General features: G+C 47.5%; 1 protein-coding gene across 2 annotated transcripts in view; it reads left to right on the top strand.

The window, feature by feature from the left end:
• The window catches only part of YEATS2 (YEATS domain containing 2), a 1,667,962-nt gene that overhangs the window by 910,403 nt on the left and 735,607 nt on the right, over positions 1-21,952 (top strand). For both annotated transcript variants that reach the window (XM_069213699.1, XM_069213698.1), the window contains one exon: positions 1,083-1,241. In XM_069213699.1, coding sequence (XP_069069800.1) covers positions 1,083-1,241 — 159 coding nt within the window. The remainder of the gene's footprint in view (positions 1-1,082; positions 1,242-21,952) is intronic.

The raw sequence follows: 21,952 nt of genomic DNA, 5'->3' as shown, positions 1-21,952 counted from the left end.
AAGTCTAGTACATACCTGTAAACTCTGTATGTACTTTCTCTACCCTAGGACTGCATTGCCTTCAGTCAAAATTGCACTGTCCTCTTGATGTTGAAAAGTATTACCTGAAAACTGTTTTATCTGTGAATCACAAAGAAAGTGCATTTGATACTTATAAGTGATACATTCTTGAAACTGTACTTACCTGCAACAGAGATCCTTTTGGTTCTAGAAATAAAGTAACAAAGTTTATTTTTTGATACATAAAACATTGGACTGGAGTTAGTCATTGGATCTGTGCCTCATTTCTTGACTGTATGTGTGTGTACATCAAATGCTTAGCACCACCCTCAGATAAGCTCAACTGCTCAACCACAATATCACAGAAAAGAGCATCAGTATTATCTACTTTAGCCTCTGTAAAGCCACTAGGGAACCCCTGGACACTGTGCACACTATACCTCACTTTGGTATAGAATATACAGAACCAGCTTCATACAATACCAACGGCCAAATTCCCCTTCCTGGTAATTGTTCCCCCTTCATCATGTACTTGTCCATCTCTACCATTAGGTGCGGTTCTTTCTCACGTGTTGTTTCAATCATTTAGATGAACTGGCATGCATGTGTCCTATATCTATGCTTGTGTATCTGTTGATTAAAGGCAACGTTATATGTATGGATAAAAGTATGTAAAATATTTGACCTGTCAACCTTATTTTATATATCGTTACTTGACTGCCTGTGTTGCCTTGGGGTAAAGTTCTTTGTCCTTAATTCCCACAATCTCAAACTTGAATACTTGAATTTCCTAACCAGTAGAAACATTGTTTTCGATCTTGAAACACTGCAGTTCAAAATGATTTGTGAGGAATTGTGTCTTTGATCAGGAACTGTGTGTGAGAGATAAAATGAGTCCCTGCTTAGTCAGCAGTGCAACTGTGGGGTTTTTCAAATTTATCAGTTCTATTGAGATTTAATTTCATTGGACTTATGCGTTCACCTCAGTGGTCGAAACCTGTTTATTACTTGTCACGATATTGATCTTTGTTGATGTTCAGTGAGTCCTCACTACAGGGTTTAACAGTGTTTTCTTTTTTTAGGGCACTTTTTTGGTTGGTCAGACATCAGCACAGAACGCTGCAAAGCAAGAGGCTCAGAATGCATTGGTTCAGGGTGGTGTGGGACCTGGAACATCAACCACGCATACACAGTCTTCATTAAAAGTAGTTTCTGGACAAAAGACCACTATACTTGGACAGGTACTGAAATGTTATGATGCCTATCATATTCATGTTCTATACTTTGTAAAACACTGTTGCAAGTTTATGTTATTATTTTTATAAGTTTGAAACACTCTTTATTGAGACAAACATGAGCAATACATAAAATGAGCACAGATAACTTCCGTGCTAATAAACAAGCACGCTGAAAAAAAGGAAAAGCAAAAGTCACTGGGAGAGCCGTGGGGCAACGAGAGGGGAGGTTGCTGCCAGTAGGATGCATTTCCATGTCTTGAGCGAGGGGCAAGACCTGGAGAAACCCAGAAAGCACCCGTCAACCCATAGAATTACCAGGGTAGTAGATGTGATTACCAGGGTAGTAGATGTGGTTGGCTGAGGAAGGGAGAGCGAGGTGCATGAGGAGTAAGAGACCAGCCTCACCTAGGAATGACCAGAAAGGTAAGTGAGGAGAGGGAAGGTGCATGAAATAGTGGGGGGAGCCAGTTCACAGTTCTGCAGGGTATCCCTAAGGGGAAGGTGGCATTGCCAAGGAAGATGGGCGGCGGCGGCACAAGCAAGGCTTAGCAGAGCTAAACCAGGGTATACAGGGGTGACGGGTATGAAGTCAAGACTAATGTGGGCATCGTGTATAATCTAGATCGACACCCTATACAGCCTTGGGGAGGGTTAAAGGGGAACAAAAGGGAACAGGACCAAAATTAGGGAAGTGGCAAATGTAGGGGATAAATGGACAGGCAAAGGCAGGTATGAGTGAAGAAGAGCAGGTGGTGCAAGGGCATGGGGGTCAACTGTAAACATAGCAAGGCAGACCCTGGTGGCGAGGGGGGCGTGTAGATAAAGTGATGGTGGTCAGGGATCTTGAAGAAATGGCCCTCAAGTGTCTATGAAATGATCATAATGGTCAGAAAGTCTGACTATGACCAAACAAGTCAATGGCGTCTCGTCTTCCTGCTTCCTCACACTCCGCATGCTCTGATAGATCTTCCGCTGGATCCCCGCCGACACCAGAGAAACTGTGACCCACGCCCTCGTCACGAGCCGCCTAGACTACGGAAACACCCTATACGCAGGAATCACCGCAAAACTTCAGAAACGTCTTCAGCGAATACAAAACGGCTCTGCACGCCTCATCCTCGCCGTACCCCGCCACAGCCACATCTCCGCCCACCTGAGACACCTGCACTGGCTACCCGTCAACAAAAGGATCACCTTCAGGCTCCTCACCCACGCACACAAAGCCCTCCACAACAAGGGCTCCGAATACCTCGACCGTCGCCTCAACTTCTACACGCCCACCCGTCAACTTCGCTCCACCAGCCTCGCACTCGCCGCTGTCCCTCGCATCCGCCGTACCACTGCAGGTGGGAAATCCTTCTCCTACCTGGCAGCCAAGACGTGGAAGTCCCTCCCCGCCCACCTCAGGACCACCTCACCTTCCGGAGGCAGCTCAAGACCTGGCTTTTCGAGCAGCAGTGACCCCCACCCCCTAGCGCCTTGAGACCCTCACGGGTGAGTTGCGCGCTGTATAAATTTAATTGATTGATTCAGAAGTGCCCATCTGTAACAACTCTTGTAACCATTCCTCCAGAGTAGGGCAGGTGGGCGTCCTCCAAATCCAGAAAATGCAAATCTTAGCAGAAGCCAGCCACCTGGATCATAAGTTTGTGATGGCCGGGCATTAGACAAAGTGATGTAGCAGAACAGTCTGGGCTTGCATTGCCCCGTTGAGAGGCACAGTCAGTCTGATGGTGATGTTCCTTAGGTTGCCATACAGGGAGTCCCAAAGAAGGTGAATGATGTCCCCTGCAGTGGCGCCACATCTCCAGCACGTGGCACAGGAGAAGAGAAGACCTACAGAGCTGGCGCTTGGAAATCGTATCTGAGGTGTGCCAGCTAGGAGGCTAGCCCAAAGCACTGGAGATTGGCAGGTGACGGCCTCCATGTTCAGTGGCTTGTCCAGCTTCAACCGCAGCTTCCAGGCACCCCATAGAAAGTTTTTTAGGGCTCTCTTCAAAGCATCCATAAGGTAGTCCAGGACGCAAAGTGGGAGCATATGGAACACCTAGTTCAATTGGGGTACCTCATTGATTTCCAGGGGGCGAGGCCAAATTGCAAATAGTGGACCATGCCAGCCTTGATGCTTAAATGGAGTTGGAGTATGTTGTGTTCCACCATATGTCGGAGATCAGGTTTGAACCCTATGCCAAGGTAACAGATAGAGGTTAGCCAGAATGGTCAGGATAGAGTGTGCCATGAGAGGGAGGGAATCATTCTTGCTTCAGTTGATCTTGTCACCCGAAAGGGAAGAGAAGTGGGAGATGAGTGATAAGAGCCCTCTAAGAGATAGGGCGAGTGAGCCATGACCAAGATGTCATCTGCATACAAAGTTAATAGTGTTCCCCACTAGGGAGGGGATGGTGTTGATGTCAGGAGAGGCTCGGTTGGCTATAGCCAGCGGCTCTAGGGCTAGGATGAAAAAAAGGGGGGTGGGGAACAGGGGTGTAGGAAGCTGGCCTGTGTGTAGTGAAGTGTAGGCAGTGTCTAGAAGCCAGGCTCTCTAGGGTAGCTGTGAATGAGCAGCTAAGTCTTATCTAGGAGACATTAAAAACCACTGTAGTCACACAGCACTTACACACATGAACGAAAACACTCGGTTGTACAAAAATAAAGGTACTTTATTTTTGGTCACACAATACCACAAAATACTAGAAGGGCAACCCTCCAAAAGGAGGTAAGTTGTACACCAGTTATATACACTAGTAAACAGTGATAGGCATAGAAAAGGTTAGAAAACAGTGCAAATGCAGTTAGACAATAGTGACCCTAGGGGTAGCCCAAACCATATACTAACAAAAATGGAATGCGAGCACAGGACTCCCATCTAGGTAAGTGTAATGTGTAGAGGGGAGCTGGGAGTACTAGAAAACCACAGAGGTGAGTAACACAGTACCCCCCAGCGACCAGGAACGCAGGAGTAAATCACTGGAATTTCCCCAAACCACCCAGAAGGAAGGAAAAGAGGACACCCAGACAAAGACTGCAAGAAACCAGCCGTGGATTCACGGAGAGGAAGACCTGTGGAGAGAGGGGACCAAGTCTAAGAGTCTCAGTGGAGTCCAGAAGGAGTAGGAGCTACTACCCACCCAGCTGTACATGCAGGAGTTGGTCGGCTGTGATGAAGAGAAGGTCAGCAATGCAGCCCTGGAGCCAGAGGAGATTTTCTGAGGGGTGCAGAAGATGTCCCACCCTAGAAGGAAGATTGCAGATGTGTGCTCGTGCAGTAATTCCACCAACAAGCCTTGGCAAAGGCAAATATTACGGTTGGCAGAAAGTGGTGCTGCCAGGGACCAACAGGGCCCAGGAGGACTCAGCCCAGGTAGGGGAGTAAGGGGGATTCTCAGTGATGCAGAGAGCCCACAGGAGCAGAGGCAGCACCCACAGGAGTCCCACAGGACGGGGACACAGAAGTTGAAGAAGGAGCCCATGCAGCACACAGAAGAAGGGTCCCACGCCGCAGGAGAACCACGCAGTGGGCTGTGCGTCCTACGAAGAAGTGCTGAGGGCTGGAGCTGCACGTATCCTGAGGTTCCCTTGGAGGAGATGCAAACAAGCCTTGGCAGCTGCAAGAATTGCGGTGCACTGGGTACTGTCCTGCGTGGGAAGGCAAGGGCTTATCTCCACCAAAGTTAGACAGCTGGCAGAGAGGACTGCTCCAAACTTCCAACCATGATGCAAGACCCATGTTGCTCAGGATGAGGTGGATCCACGCAGCCAGTCATCATTACAGTAGGTGCCTGCGGATGTAGGGGAGTGACTCCTTCACTCCAAGGGAGATTCCTTCTTCCTTCTCGTGCAGACTGAAGACTTGCCATCCTCAGAGGAAGCACAGCTGGGGAAATGTTGCAGAAGCTGGAAGGAGCCATGGAAGCAATGTTGCAAGAAGAGTCGTCTTCGTGGATGCAGATTGTCGGTTCCTGAAGGGTCCAGTCGCAGTTCCAGTGGCTAAGCGTCGAAGTAAAGGTTACAGAGGAATCCTGCTGGAATCTTGCAAGCCTAATCTGAGGACCCATCCAAGAGAGAGAGAGAGAGACCTTAAATATCCCTGTAAGGGGAATTGGTCACCTAGCCAGGTGAGCGCCTATCAAGAGGGGGCTCTGACGTCACCTGCCTGGCCTGGCCACTCAGGTGCTCCCAGAGGTCCCTGCCAACCTTGGATTCAAGATGGTGGAACCCAGGGACCCTCTAGAGGAGCTCTGAGCACCACCCATCTGGTGGTAATGGACAGGGGAGTGGTCACTCCTTTCCATTGTCCAGGTTCGCACCAGAGTAGGGACGGGGGTCCCTGAACCGGTGTGGACTGGTTTATGCACAGAGGGCACCAAATGTGCCCTTCAAAGGATATCAGTGGCTTGGGGGGGCTACCTCTCCCAAGCCATTCCACACCTATTTCCAAAGGGAGAGGGTGTTGCCTCCCTCTCCCAAAAGAAATCCTTAGTTCTGCCTTCCTTGGCTTGATCAGATCAAGCAGTAGGAGGGCAAACACCTGTCTGAGGGGTGGCAGCAGCTTGGGCTGCCTGGAAAACCCTAGAAAACCGGTAGTAGCAATGCTGGGGGTCCTCTATGGAGCCCTCAGAGTGCATGGGATCATACTTCTAATACTTGCAACAGTATTGGGGTATGATTCCAACATGTTTGATACCAAACATGCCTAGGTTCGGAGTTACCATTATGTAGCTGGACTTCGGTAGTGACCTATGTCCAGTATAAGCATAAAATGGCTTCCCTGCACTCACGAAGCCCATGAAAATGCAACTGGAGTTTGTGGGGGCACCTCTGCTAGTGCACGGGTGCCCTCACACACAGGTACTTAGACCCTTCCTTCTTGGCTAGGAGGGCCTGCCATAGGAGTGACTTATAGTGACCTGGTGCAGTGACCTAAGGTGAAAAAGGGTGCATGCACCCTTTCAAGTAGGCTGCAGTGGCAGGCCTGCTGAACACTTTGCATGGGCTCCCCATGGGTGACATAATACATGCTGCAGCCCATGGGGATCCCCTGGTACCCTAATGACCTGAGTACCTAGGTACCATCTACTAGGGACTTAAATGGGGGCACCAGTAAGAAAATGGTACAAGTAACCAAGTTAGAAGGCAGTGAGCATAGTCACTGGGATCCTGGTTACCAGGATCCCAGTGAACACAGCCAAACACACTGACAACAGGTAGAAGATGGGGGCAACCATGCCAAGAAATAGGGTATTTTTCTACAAGGGGTCAGCCCGTCTAGTGCCCCTATGGACTTCAAGGGGGCAGAGGTATGACCATTGCAGGTGACAGTGGCCGTGGGGCAGTAGAACAGCCTCTGGAGTCACATTTGAAACACCCACAATGCTTAAGCACTCGGAAGTGATAACCCCGCTCAACCCTGTCAAAAGCCTTCCTGGCATTGAGTGACAGTGCCAGCTTCTCCTCCTTTCTAACCCTCCACTAGATATGTGAGAGAGGCTGAAGCTGGGAGGACGAGGTGCAGTGCAGAACAGAACCAACCTGGTTCCTATGTCGCAAGGAAGGTATTCACTTTTTAAGTCTGTGGGCCTGAACCTTTGCAAACCCCTTCGAGTCCACGTTTAACAGGGAGATCTGGTGATAGCTGGAGCAGACCAGTGGGTCTTGGCCTGGTCTGGGGATTGAATGAGGTGTGGTCTCCTCCAAGTTTACTTTGCAAAGCGGGGGCAGCACTTTTGTTGATCCTAGAGTATTCCTGATGGATAACCATTTTCTTGGTGCAGGAGGTGTAATGGGCATCGTGGTCATATTTTCCCTATAACAGGGCTTGCAGCATGTCCAAGGAGGGGGACTGAAAGTACTGGGCCATGAGAGAGGTCAGTGTGGATTCCATTTGCCGTTGTTTGTGAGGTGTCACATTGGTGCTGGGAGGTATCATGCATTAAACCCTTACCCATTCCTTACCGTTGCCTTCCCCACCGCCAACAGGACACCTAGTGAGTCTATGCATCCCTCATTTAAATCAAGAAAAGAACAGAGATATGAGCATTGCCTCTTTTGTCTACAGAGGACAAAGAGAAGCTTTGATGTAGGATGCTGTTGAAGAATCTTGGGGCGGTGTAGGTAGATTTCTTGGAATGGGTCGAGACATACACTGAGCCGATGAGGTGGACTTGGTCATAGAGAGAGACCTTAATAAGGACAAAGTGGCCATGTGAGTCATGTCCAGAGGGCCTTGGCTGGCCAGTGTTTGACCTGCAACATGGCAACTCCGCCCTTATGGTAGAGCTTGGTAAAGGGTGGCCTTACACACTCCTGGCTGGACCTCACATGTGTGGTACTCTTGTCCTGCCTAATCTTGTCAGAATTTCTGACTCTCCTAATCAGAAAGGTGAGTCTCTTGTAGAAGAGCAACATCTGATATAGACTTCCAGTTGCTGATTACTTATTTTAGAATTTCCCCCAGACATCAGTCTGGATCCAGAGATTGTTCTCGAGCAGTACTCCTGTGCACAGTGTGGTGGCGTCGGTTCGCTCCGCGCCTGTGCACACCGGATATGACGTTGCGGGACCTGTACAGACGCCACCCTGGTGCGATGACATCAGTTCTTTTCTTTCTGCGCCAGCCAGCGCAGTTCAGAAAAAGAGCTACCACTCAGTCATTTTTTGACTGGTCTACTTTTTGTCAAGGATTTTTGAGTGCTCACACTCCTGGTGCGTCAAGATGTCACGTAACACCTGGTTCAAGCCCTGAAATGCTGTCCATGACGGATCTGCTGTTCATGTGCTCATGGTGTCTGGAGCATGACCACGACCCGAAGTTGTGCTTAGAGTGCAGGGTCATGAACCCAGAAGCTTTGAAGGAGCTATCTCTAAAGCTCTTTGCAGCCTGCATCTCAGCTTCTCGTCACTCCCGATCTCGGTAGAGAGGAAGGTCCTGAGAACGGTCGCGGAGCCCCCATCCTTTATCATCCCACTCCAAGTCCTCGGGACGGTCAGGTAAGTTGAGACATAAAAAAAAAAAAGTCGAAGAAGAATAAGCGTTCTTACACTTCACCCCATCTGTCAGCCGACGAGGGAGAAGGAGTATCCTTGCTGCAGGCCTCCGTCCTTAGAGCCTCTGTCTGCTTCGGCTCTGCATCTCCCCGAGTTTCCTGGAGCCGAAGCAATCCCGCCCCAACTCCATGAGTGTGAAGTCATGCGCCTCATATTTGGGCAGTCTGACTCCTCCGGAGCACCTTCGGGCCCAGTGAGATCGGCCGAGGCCTCCCTGGGGTTCCGTGGCTTCGGCCTCGGCTCCAGGGGGACACCTATTTATCAGTTACTGCGTTCCCCTCAACCTTCCCCCAATGACAATTCTGACATTGACTCTCCAGATGCTGTCCATTCCCCCGGTTGGTGTCGACCCATTCTCATTGTAGATTCCGACAAGGAGTCGGACCAGCGTCAATGATTCCGACTTCAACAGTGACCTTGCTCCCTAGGTCAGAACCTGACCCTTATTCTCTTGGGTTAGGGTACAGTGAGGATTGGGAGGGGTTGCAGGACCCTGATGGACCTGGGTGAGGCCAGTGGTCTTGACACTTTCTCTGACACTGGCATGCTTTCTCCCCCTACCGTGCTATGGAGGAGGGAGTGTCCTACTCAGTGGTGGTGAGAAGAGCGGCTGAGGTCCTGGGCCTTGAGCTGCCTTCAGTGGCAGTCAGGATTAACCTCCAGACAGAGGTGCTTCTGCCTGGGGCTTGCACCAGAGAACCCCATTTGCCTTTTAATGAAGCCCTCATTGATGCCTTGCTGGGGACCTGCTCCAAACCCAGCACAGGGGCTCATGTAAACAGATCTATCCCCCTCCGCCATAGACCCGCTCCAAATGAATCAGTGTTCCTGACGCAACACCCAACCCCTGAGAGCTTGGTTATCCAAGCCTCCACGTCCCCGGGCGCATTTTCTTGTACACCACTGGATAGGGAGTCCAGGAAGCTGAATCAACTTGGGAGGAAGATGTTTTCTTCCTCCAGCCTGGCATTGCGGTCTGTGAACACCGAATACCTTTTGGGCCGTTACACCCATACTTTATGGGACACGTTGCGCAGGTGCTGCCATAGGTCTGGAAGGAGACCCCGGCCATTCTCTTTCAACCTGTTGCTGACGGGAGGGACACAACAAAGTTCAAAATATGATGTGGGCTGGATACAATCGACTTACTAGGCAGATCGGTTGCATCAACACTAATACATTCTGTTTCTACTCAACTGACTCTATCAGAACAAAAACAACATATTAGTGTTTATGGAACTCAGTAGAGTGTACTTAGAACTATCAATCTGACAAATTGTACTTGTCCCCTTTTAAGAGGAGTGACCTCACATTACCCTTGTCCTACACGTAATTTATTTATAGACTTTGGGCCTCATTACAACCCTGGGGTCCGGCGGTAAGCTGGCAGTAACACCGCCAACAGGCTGGCGGTGTTCCGCTAGCTATTATGACTGTAGCGCAATAGCCACGGCCATACCGCCGGCCCCTCCAACATACCGCCTGGGGATTATGAGACCCCTACCACCACCCTGGCCACGGCGGTAAACACTGCCATGGAAAGGCTGGCGGTAAGTGGGACTCGAAGTGCCCCTGGGGACCCCTGCACTGCCCATGGTGCATTTCACTGCCTGAGCTTTGGGCAGTGAAATACGCGACGGGTGCTACTGCACCCGCTGCACACCAGCATTGCCACCGGCTCTATTACGAGCCGGCTGCAATGTTGATATGACTTTTCCGCTGGCTCAGCAGAAAAGTCGAAATAGGGAGCCAGATATACCTCCTGCACTGGCGGTATACTGGCGCCTGCAGCTTTGGCAGTCTTTGACAAAGACCGCCGAAGTTGTAATGAGGGCCTTTGTGTTGAATGGTATTTGGTTATTTGGATACATTTGGTATGATTGAGTTTGAGTGTTTTAGAGTGAGTGATGCCTGTGACACAGGTAATATGTGCATTATTTGTTCAAGCTGAATGTATATTATTATTATTATAATATATATATATATATTAATCAAATATTTGTTAAGTGCCCTACTCACCTGCGGTGGGGGGTGACTGGGGTGCTACTGCTCGAACAGCCAGGTCTTGAGACTGTTCCTGAAGGTCAGGAGGTCCTGGGTCAGACGTAGGTTGATGGGGAGGGAGTTCCAGGATTTGGCTGTGAGGTGGGAGAAGGATCTGCCGCCGGTAGTGGTAAAGTGGATGCAGGGGACGGTAGCATGGGCGAGGTTGGCGGAGCTGGCGGGTAGAGACGTGGAAGTTGAGACGCTTGTTGAGGTAGGCAGGGCCAGGGTCGTGGAGAGCCTTGTGAGCGTGGATCGGGAGTTTGAAGATGATCCTTTTGTTGACGCGGAGCCAGTGAAGATCTCTGAGGTGGGCTGAGATGTGTTCATGGCGAAGGAGGGTAAGGATGAGGTGTTATGTATGCGCTGAAGTTTCCTTCGGAGCTTGGCCGTTGCTCCTGTGTAGAGTGCGTTGCCGTTGTCCAGTCTACTGCGAACGAGGGCGTGGATGACCGTTCTTCTAGTTACAATGAGGATCCATCTGAAGGTCTTGCGAAGCATGCAGAGGGTGTTGAAACATGAGGATGAGATGGCTTTGACTTGCTGGTTCATAGTGAGCGAGGAGTCCAGTATGAAGCCGAGGTTGCGTGCGTGGGTGGTGGGAGTTGGAGCGGCTCATAGAGTGGCAGGCCACCAGGAGTCGTCGCATGCTGATTTGTTGGAGCCGAGGATGACGATCTCGGTCTTATCCGAGTTCAGTTTGAGGTGGCTTACCTCCATCCAGTTGGCGATGGTGTGAAGTCCGTTGTGGAGGTTGGTCTTCGCGGTGGCGGAGTCCTTTGTGAGTAAGAGGATCAGTTGTATGTTGTCCGCGTAGGAGACGATGTTAAGGCCGTGGGATCGGATGATGTTGGCGAGCGGCACCATGTAGACGTTAAAAAGGGTGGGGCTGAGTGAGGAACCTTGGGGTACTCCGAAGATGGTCTTGGTGGCTTTCGACAGGAACGGAGGGAGGCGGACTCTCAGTTCTGCCAGAGAGGAAGGATGTGATCCAGTCCAGGGCTTTTTGGCAGATTCCAGCGTCGTGGAAGTGTGTGGTGACAGACGGTGTCGAAGGCTGCCAAGAGGTCCACGGTTTCACCTTTGTCGAGCATGATCCTGATGTCGTCGGTAGCGGCGATAAGAGCGGTCTCGGTGTTGTGGTTCTTGCGGAAGCCGGATTGGGAGATGTCGAGCAGGCTGTTGTCCTCCAAGAAGCGTGAAAGTTGTCTGTTGACTATCTTCTCAATGGCCTTCGCTGGGAAGGGGAGTAGGGAGATGGGCTGGTAAATCTTTAGGTCTTTGGGGTCTGCCTTGGGTTTTTTGAGCAGGGCGTTGACTTCGGCATGTTTCCAGCTCTCCGGGAAGGTGGCGGTCTTAAAGGAGCTGTTGATGATGGTACGGAGCTGGGGGGGAGATGATTTGGCTGGCTTTATTGAAGACATGGTGAGGGCAAGGGTCGGCGGGTGATCCTGATTGGATGGTGCTCATGGTCTTGGAGGTGTCCTCATCGTTGGTGTGGGTCCAGGCACTCAGGAGGTTGGTGTGGTTGGGTGCATTGGGGTTGGCGTTGGCAGCGGTGGTCGTTGGGATTGGGGAGGCAAAACTGCTGTGGATGTCCGTGATCTTGCGGTGAAAAAAGGTGGCGAGGGAGTCGCAGAGGTCTTGCGAGCGGGTGGTGGGGGGTCGGTGGAGCAGGATTTGGGGTTGGTGAGTTCTTTGATGATGCTGAAGAGCTCCTTGCTCTCGTGTGCGTTGTCTATTCGTTCTTTGTAGAATGATCTTTTGGTGGTCCGGATGAGCTGGTGATGCTTTCGGATGGCAGTCTTGAGGGCGGCGTGGTTGCTCTCTGTTTGTTCTTGGCGCCAGATCTTCTTGGTTTTCCAGCACTCCCGCTTGGAGGCCTGAAGGTCAGAGGTGAACCAGGGTGCTTTCTTGATGGTGCGGGTGTTTGTTGATTTCCTAAGTGGAGCGAGGGTGTTGGCGCAGTCGTCTAGCCATTGTTTGAGGTTGAGGGTGGCGGTATTGGGGTCGCTGGTGTTGGGTGGCGGGGCATGGGTGAGGGTGGAGATCAGTCGGTCCTTTGAGATCTTATTCCATCTGCGGTGAGGGGACCGTTGCTGGTGGTGGTGAATGGTGGGTTTCTACAAGGAGAAGTGGACACAGCGGTGGTCGGCCCAGTGTAGTTCGGTGGTATGGGTGAAAGTGATGTGGCTGCTGGTGGACAAGATGGGGTTGAGTGTGTGGCTAGCTGAGTGGGTGGGCGTTGTGACGAGTTGTTTGAGACCAAGCTTGTCGAGCAAGGCTGAGGAGTTGCTGTCGTCGGTGTTCTCCAGGTGAAAATTCAGGTCGCCGAGGAGCATATAGTCCGTAGAGGCGAGGACGCAGATTGAGTCAGTGATGGCATCGCAGAACTGTAGAAGGGGGCCTGGGGGTCTGTAGACAAAGGTTCCTCTCAGGGTGGTGTTGACTTAAATCTGGAAGTGCAAGTGTTCAGCAGCATCAATGGAGATCCTGATGATGTTCCTGTGGACTGTGGCGATTCCTCCTCCCGGTTTGTTAGTGCGGTCTCTTCGGGCGATTTTGTAGGCTTCTGGCATGGCTATGGCGATGTCTGGTTCCAAGGAGTGGTTCATCCAGGTTTCAGTGAGGAAAACGATGTCTGGGGAGGTTGAGATGAGAAGGTCCCAGAGTTCGACGGCGTGCTTGTGGATGGAGCGGGTTTTGAGGAGGATGCAGCTAAGGTGGTTGTTATGGTTGGAGCTGTTGTGGTGCTTGGTGGCTTGGATGCAGGTGCATTTGCACATCTGGCAGGAGAAGGGTCCATGGGTGTGCCTTAGGGAGGTCTGGACACAGGCGGTGGGGCGGTCAGGGTTGAACGCGTGGAGTTCTTTAGCGGTGTGACGCCGTCTGGCGGCGTGGGGGGCACCAGGGACAGGGGGAATGGCGCTGGGCGTGGTCTGGACGGGCACAGACGGGCTTGCCTCAGGCGTGCCTCTGGCCGCCATTAAGAAGGGGACGTGGGAGGGAGGAGCAGCTGGGAGGCGGGAGGTGAGGGCGAATGGGGGTGCAAGGGGGGTGAGAACGCAGCAGCGGGAGACGGATGGCTCAGAGGAGCCGAAAACAGGCAGGTGGGGAAGTGCTAGCTGGCAAAATGGAACAAGCACAGAAATGGCACAAAACAAAAGAATACGAGCGGTAACACGAAATGGAAGTAAAACAGAGAGAATACAAGCAAAAACACATAAAATGGCAATAAAGCAGAAAAAATACGAACGGTAACAGGAACACACTCACCTTACATACGGACCCCACTAGACACCAGGGATGAGGCGCTGGCGGGTGCCTGCGGGTGGTGGAGGGCCTCAAACTTACGCAGCAGCGAGGGTAAGGTGGGAGGCATGGGCACAACCTGGAGGAGCTGCGCAGTGTGAAGGGCGATCCCAGACCTTAAAAGCAGGTGTGTATATTTACTAGAGCTGCTCTCCACCTAAACTTGGGAACTACACAGAGTTCTCTATTCTTTTTTGCATAATTTATGCATCACTCTAACCCTGAAAGGGATTTGTTTTGACTTATACTGGGTGCTCCCTTGTGTCTGGACAAAGCTAAACCTCTCTGACGAGCTCTAATGAGAGTGAAACACATGTCAGGGGTTGCTTTTACGCATTTCAAGTTGGCTTGGATGGTATTTTACCAGTCCAAAGCTGTAATACTGTGCCTGGAGTGGTAAATGGCTTTTGTCATTTTACAGCTCGGTAAGGTTGGCACTGTGTCAAACCTATTGTAATATTATGTTCTTTCCCTTTAATATGTTCTTTCCCTTTAACTCTTCTGTTCCATTATGTTGTGTTTGCTCTATGACTGCGTCAGTGCCTTGTAGGGTTCTAGAGCCCGCTCTTGACAGTTAGTCACTGACTTGGGACTTGACAGGGTGCTGCCTGCCATCGTGGATCCTTTTATTGACTAAAGTGACTACAACTGTTTTCCTGTGCTATATTTGGATTCTTCCTCCACATGGTAACCTGGAGCTTCAGAGCTTCCTACATTTTCTGGTACCAGGAGTGGGGTAACATCGATCTATTGATGTCGTGATCCACCGACCGCCTGCACAGCGTATTACGTTTGGAGGATTTCACCACTGTGTGTCGCTGAAGATTAGCCCCGGGCTCCGTCTACATATTTTATGAGCTAAGTGGATATTTCAGAAAAGTGAAGAGATATCGGGAAGCGCGCAAGCCTTTGCGGTGTTTATCTTTGAAGGCTCGAGCGCGAGTTCATTCCAGCGCGTGTGTGTCGGATGTTGCTTAGCGACTAGCGACGCTGTTTCCTGGCCTGAGGACACGTTCATTCTGGCGCGTGTACGAGTCGGATTGCTTAGCAACGACCAACGCGGTTTCCCAGCCTGAGAACGCATTGTTTGCCATTACTTCTGGCACTGCGGACGTGCAGATTAGAGCTACTTTGTTTCTCTCCAAGAAAAAAAAAACATTTGTGACAAATTTTCTGGTTTGTTCGTAACTCGAACATTTCTTTTGTTGCAGCACCATTGCATGTATGTTTTGGAGGTTTTTGAGAAGCAAGTGAACTATTTGTTTAGAGAAAGTTATTATTTTAGGACAAAGTGGCAAAGGAATTTACATATATTGGAATAGACATATTTATGTAAACAATCTCTATTATGGCGTCGAATCAGCTAGTCATGCAACCACCTCCTTTCTTACAAAAAGCTGGTAAACCGGAAATTAAATGGAATGAATGGGTGAGAATTTTTGAAAACTACTTGTCAGCGATAGATGCCATTGGATACTCACCATCTAGGAAATTAGCACTTCTATTTAATCATCTGGGAATTGCTGGTCAGCGCATATTCAACAATCTTCCTACAATTCAACCTCCTGGTGATAATGTGATGTGGGATGTTTACATCGAAGCAAAAGAGAGGATTAAAAAACAATTTTCTGATGACTCAAATGTTCTACTGGAGAGATTCAACTTTGCTATGTGCAGACAATCTGCAGATGAATCTGTGGACGAATTTTTAGCTAATTTGCGTGTACTTGCAGCAAAATGTGATTTTGGTAATATTGTCGATATGTACATTAGGGATCAATTTGTTTTCTATTGCTATTCCAAGAAAATTCAAGAACGCCTACTTGCTTGTCGCAACCCATCCTTAGATGAAGTGGTGGATCTAGCTAAGGCGATTGAGAGATCAATTGTTTCATCCAAAGTTGTGTGTGGGCAGAACATTGGGTCTGGACGTAATGAACATTTGAATGTGAATCAAGTGGGAGATGAACCAACTGTTAGTTTTGTCAGGGAGAGACCAACTAAACATAAAAAAATACCACCCCAGTACGGTAGGGTTTGCTTCGGTTGTGGTTCTCATAATCATTTAGGTAACAATCCTGTTTGACCTGCCCTGGGAAAAAAATGTTTGAAGTGTCACAAAATTGGCCATTTCCAAGCTGTTTACCAACACATTTTTACTTGAATTCGGGGTCCAAAGTGAAAATCAGTAATGTGTATAATGAGAATGCGGAGGAGGAAGCTTATTGTGTTAACAGACTAGCTAATGTTGTTCTTACTGTGGATCTCCCTAATCAGTGCAGAAGGGGTGTGGGTGGACATATCAAAGGTCCTATTTGTGAAGCAAAAATTGATTCTAGAGTTTTACCTCTAATGGCTGACTCCGGTGCTCCTATCACCATTCTAGCAGACAAAATGTTTTTTCAGTTATGGTCTGATACTAAGAACTTAGAAAAAGCAGATATTGCACCCAAAGCATTCGGGGATCAGGACATTGATTTATTGGGTTTTTTCTATGCTGAATTAGAAGTGATGGGAAGGTCTACGGTTACTAAAATCTACGTGACTGTGAAGGGGAGGAACATATTAGGCTGGAAGTACTTAGCACGTCTAGGTATTATTCTGTGCCCAGAGCAGGAGGATCCTATCAAGTTAGGTGAGAGGCCATACATAGACAAGGGTGAGTCTGTGTTACACATTGTTCCCAATAACATTGTTCCAGAACATTATATTCGTAAGTTACCCAACATCTTTGTTGACATAGTTGGGAATGTTAAAGGCTTTGAGCATACTATCAAACTCAAGGATGGTGCTGTTCCTGTCTCTCATAAAGTAAGACCAGTCCCACTGTCTATCAGAGACCAACTTGGTAAGTTACTCAAAAAAGTAGTGACAGACAATATTATTTCTCCCACAAATGCTTCTGAGTGGGTTTCTCCAATTGTAGTTACTAAGAAGAGAAATGGAGATCTTAGGTTATGTGTAGACTTGAGATCTCTCAACAAAAATATCTTAGTCGATTGTCACCCCTTACCCATATACAAGAACTAATTACCACTGTGGGAAATTCAAAATTCTTCTTGACAATTGACCTACATTCGGCGTACCATCAGATTCCTCTTAGTAATGATTCCCAAAATGTAACCACGTTTGTGACTCCATTTGGTGATTTTAAATTCCTCAGATTACCTTTTGGTCTTGCCTCAGCGGCGAGTGTCTTTCAAAAAATGATGGACACATTGTTTGGACATATTAAAGGGGTTTGCGCATTCCAAGATGACATTCTCATCCATACGGCAACTTTAGAAGAACATGAGCACACACTAAATGTTCTCTTTGGCATACTTCAAAATTATGGTTTGACTATTAAAATTGAAAAATGCAACTTTTTAGTTGAAAGTGTAGACTACCTCGGGCATTCTATATCTGCTGAGGGCATCAAACCTAAAATGTGCAATCTGGAGGCCATTATGAAAGCCCCTTATCCGTCAAACAAAGACGAGTTACGTTCTTTTCTTGGACTGTGTGAATATTACTCCAGATTTGTTAATGGTTTTGCTATACTTGTCCAACCCCTTTGGTCACTACTTAAAAAGGGGTGCAAGTTTGTTTGGCACAAGGAAGTCAATGATGCGTTCGAGAATATCAAAAACATTGTCGCATCTAGCCCAAATTTGAAATCTTATATTCCCAATTGTAAATCTTTTATAACAGTTGATGCTAGCCTTAAGGGTCTGGGAGTGGTGTTTGGGCAGTTGCAGAATGGTCAAGAATGTACAATCGCTTTTGCATCCAGGTCACTTTCTAGTGCTGAGAGTAACTACAGCACTATTGAAAGGGAAGCATTAGCTTGTGTTTGGGCAGTTAAAAAATTCAAGACGTATATTTGGGGAACTCATTTCGAGTTATTTACTGATCACAAGCCGTTAGTATTCCTTTTGAGAGGCGATGGTCTTGGTAAGGCTTCCGCTAGATTAGTGCGACTCTTATCTAAATTGCAAGAGTATAATCTAGAAGCCAAATACATTACTGGAGGGAAGAATGTAAGAGCAGATTGCTTATCAAGACTTTCTTTGTCACACACTACTAGTGTTACGGATAATTCAGATGTGGAGTGTGTGGTGGGAGTTTTAGACCTTATTTCTGATTCAGATGGGTTGTTCACACAAGAAGATTGGGAGTTGGCCATGGCGAATGATATGGTCCTCTCGCAAGTTCTTTATTATGTCAAGCATGGTTGGCCGAATAAAAAAAATATATAGTGGAGAAATGAATACATACAAACAACTTGATATGGAGTTATCATGTGAAAATGGCTTCTGTATGAGGGGGTCTGTTTGTGTACCTCCAAAGGATTTGAGACCACGATTAATTAAGATAGCACACAAAGGTCACCTTAGAGTTTCTGCCACATGCAGAAGGCTCAAAATGAAGTATTGGTGGCCCAATATGGATAAGGAAGTGGCTGAGTTTGTTAACTCTTGTCCTTCATGTGTGGTGTCTGACAAGCACTGGAAAAATAATATTAAACCCTTGTATACTGTTACTCCACCATTCAAGCCGTGGGATAAAATTGCATTAGACTTTTCTGGTCCGTATTTGTTGTTAGCTAGAGACATGAGGTATCTTGTGGTTGCTATTGACTACTTTTCGAAGTGGATATATTATTCATTTGTAGAGAGCACAGACACTGAATCCGCAATTAAGTTTTTATCCAATTTGTTTGATTTGGAAGGTGCCCCATCAGTGATAGGGACTGATAATGGTATTCATTTCACTTCTAAGAAAATGGCGAATTTCTTAGGAAAATTCAACATCAAACATTTGCAGGTTGCTTTGTACAGTCCTGCCTCGAATGGTTTGGTGGAGAGAGCCAATAGAATTTTGAAGGAAGGCATTCAGACTGCTGTAGCTAGTAATCGCGATGTTAGAGATTTCCTCAAGGAAAAAATTTGGGCCTATCTAAATACACATCACACCACCACTGGGGTTTCACCTTTTTGTCTCCTCAGAGGCAGAGAGTCAAAGTCTAAGCTCTTACCTACTTGGTTAGCTAATTTGTTTATGGATGATTTTAGTAAGTCCAATGTAGCCATAAGTGATGTAAGGAATTGGGTATTGGAGAAACAATTGATACAAAAGATTAATTATGATAAAAGATATAAAGTCAAGGACTGGGATATAAACGTTCATGATTGCGTTCTGATAAGAAAACCTCAAAGAGTTACAAAAGGGGAATCGAAGTATTCTCTACCAGTGAAGGTATTGAAGGTGACAAAAGGCTCTGTTTTGTTGGAGGGCAAGGGGTGGTGGAACCGTAACAGTGTCATTCCTATCACCAACAGACAGATGCAGATATTCAAGGAAGTATATTTGGATAGGAGTGAAGATTTTTCCAATGGTTTGCTGTATTATGATGTTCCTGCATCTTCTCCTACAAGTGGAGGTACTCTACATTACAGAGATTCTGATGATGGACTACAATGTGAAGTTGTGGACTCTGATGTTGGACTACAAAATGAAGTTGTGGACCTTACAAGAACAGAATCTAGCATGTTGCCTAATGAAATGTCTTCACAGGGTACCAACACAAAAAATGCAAGTTTTGGTAGCTCATCTGTGCAGAAGTATACTCGCAGTAATAGGGCAATTAAAATGCCTTCCAGGTTTGATGATTATATCATTGACTAATGTTAGTTAGTTTTGTATTTCTTTAGTTGTTTTGTTAACTGGGGAAAATGATGTAATATTATGTTCTTTCCCTTTAATATGTTCTTTCCCTTTAACTCTTCTGTTCCATTATGTTGTGTTTGTTCTATGACTGCGTCAGTGCCTTGTAGGGTTCTAGAGCCAGCTCTTGACAGTTAGTCACTGGCTTGGGACTTGACAGGGTGCTGCCTGCCGTCGTGGATCCTTTTATTGAATAAAGTGACTACAACTGTTTTCCTGTGCTATATTTGGATTCTTCCTCCACATGGTAACCTGGAGCTTCAGAGCTTCCTACACCTATGCTTAAAGACTTTGCTGTACAAATGGCAAAAGACTTTGTCACTATCTAGCTCGGCGTGGATAGCACTGTGCTGATCCTATACTTAAAAACTTTGCTAGATAAACAGACATTTGAGGTGAGCAAATCTAGAGTGTCGCTGGTGTTGCAGGGAGCTCCTTACTAGAGCTACTCTCTACTTAAACTTGGGAACTACCCAGAGTTCTCTATTCTTTTTTGCATAATATGCGTCACTCTGACCCTGAAAGGGAATCTGTTTTTATATATATATATATACATATATGTGTGTGTGTGTGTGTGTGTGTGTGTGTGCGCGCGCATATGTGCAATGGCAAGTGTAGCTGTAGATAAACATGCTTTGCATAAGTCCGCCATCTAGTGTTGTGCTCGGAGTATTACAAGTTATTTTTTTCTTCGATAGAAGGTTTTCAAATCACGAGATCGAGTGACTCCTCCTCTCGGTAATACTGTGCATGGGAATCGAGTCGATTGTTTTCACTTCGCCGTCTGGTTCGGATGTGTTTCCTCTCACTCTAGTGGATTTTGGTGTGGGCCTTCTGAATTTTTTATACCTTTCTTATAATACTTTTGGTATTGTTTTCATCTTGTTTTTTTTTTTATCTATAGTCGATCCGATTAAAACCGTCGGGTCGATTTTATTTTTGTCAGAAAAGGGGCCTCGCCCATTTAGGGCCCTTTTCAATGTCGGGCTGATGTAACGGACTCAGTTTTGATTCTGTCCTCTGTGTCACACCAAGTTCCCGTACACTGACCAGCATTTGGTGTGCAATCTCTGCTTATCTCCTGACCATCGAGATGAGACTTGCAACGCCTGCAGGTCATTTAGATCGAAGAAGACCTTCCGGGATCAAAGAGCTCGTCTACTGGAAATGGTGTCCAAGTCTACAGAGGACACACTAGACATTTTCGGTGAGGAACACACGCAAGAGGAGGAAGAACAGAGTATGGCATTTTCCATTAGAGACCGACTCCAACCACGACTCCGATACGGACAGCCACCCCATACCTCCTGCGAAATACGTGAGTACACCTGCCCCATCACACCACCCAACGACATTGAAAAAGTCTCCAGCACTGGTTATTGGTCCTCCACTGCTGTTGGGCCATGGTTGGATCCGAAAAACAAGTCCAGATAACCAACCTTAGGGTTCAGCACCGAAATGAAGACCAAAGTGCTTTCGGCACCAGCAAAACAGACTGGTCCAGCTGTTTCGGTGTCGAGCTAAAAATACAGACATCCATTTCGGAACCAAAAAAAAGAATTCATCTGTTTTGGAGCCGATAATTTCTGTTTGGGTAAAACACTTGGTGCCTAAGACTTCATAACCGAAAACTCCAAGTGGGAAAATTACTACTTCCACAAAAGAAACCTCAGAAACGCAGCCAGTTCCAGATGTTATGGACGCTTAACAGTGCAAATTACAAATACAAAAGGGCACAGGAAGGATAATTGCCTCTCCTCCAGTGATTATAAAGAGAAAATTATCCTTTCAAGAGACCCTAGATGCTGGACCTCCACCAAAAAATGTCTCAAAGGACAAAGAGAGAGAAAAGACGGTGCAGCAGAAACAACTCTCGACACCACATTCTCCGCTTCTTCCCTCCACACCACCACCATCACCCATATACCAGATGCAAGCCTCTCTGCAGACACCTTCAGCATCACCTCACAGGAATGATTTCAGTGACATTCAACAGGACACAGATCCATGGGATCTATATAACCCTGATTCCATTACATTGAATGAACCAGATTTATACCCTGCTAGACCTTTTCCCCCAGAAGACACCACAGCATACAGTCAGTTCATAGCGAGAGCAGCTGCATACCTTAATGTGCAGATACACACTGACCCTATAGAGGATGATTTTCTCTTTAATACTCTTGCATCCACTCATAAAGAGTATCAATGTCTCCCAATGCTACCTGGTATGCTCAGGTACAAAACAAACATCTTTAAAGAACCAGTGAAGGCCAGGATTATCACTCCAAGAGTTGTTAAAAATATAAACCAGCTCCATCAGACCCGGTCCTTATAAGAGCTCAGTTACCACCAGAGTGGATGGGACAGCAAGAAAAAGGGCTAACTGGCAGTCAACAGGGGATGCACCTCCTGCAGATAAGGAGAGCAAAAAGCTGGATGCTGTAGGAAAAAATGTTGCCTCACAAGCAGCTAACGACTGGAGAATAGCAAACTCTCAAGCTCTTTTAGCTAGGTATGACAGGGACCACTGAAACAAGATGGAAGAGTTGCTCCAATACTTTACACCAGAGCTCCAGAAGCAGGGTCAGCAGATAGTTACGGAG

Source organism: Pleurodeles waltl, chromosome 11 (assembly GCF_031143425.1).
Source record: "Pleurodeles waltl isolate 20211129_DDA chromosome 11, aPleWal1.hap1.20221129, whole genome shotgun sequence".
Classification (NCBI taxonomy): Eukaryota; Metazoa; Chordata; class Amphibia; order Caudata; family Salamandridae; genus Pleurodeles; species Pleurodeles waltl.
Note: the sequence above shows the minus strand (reverse complement) of the source record. Positions and strands in the feature narration are given on the sequence as shown.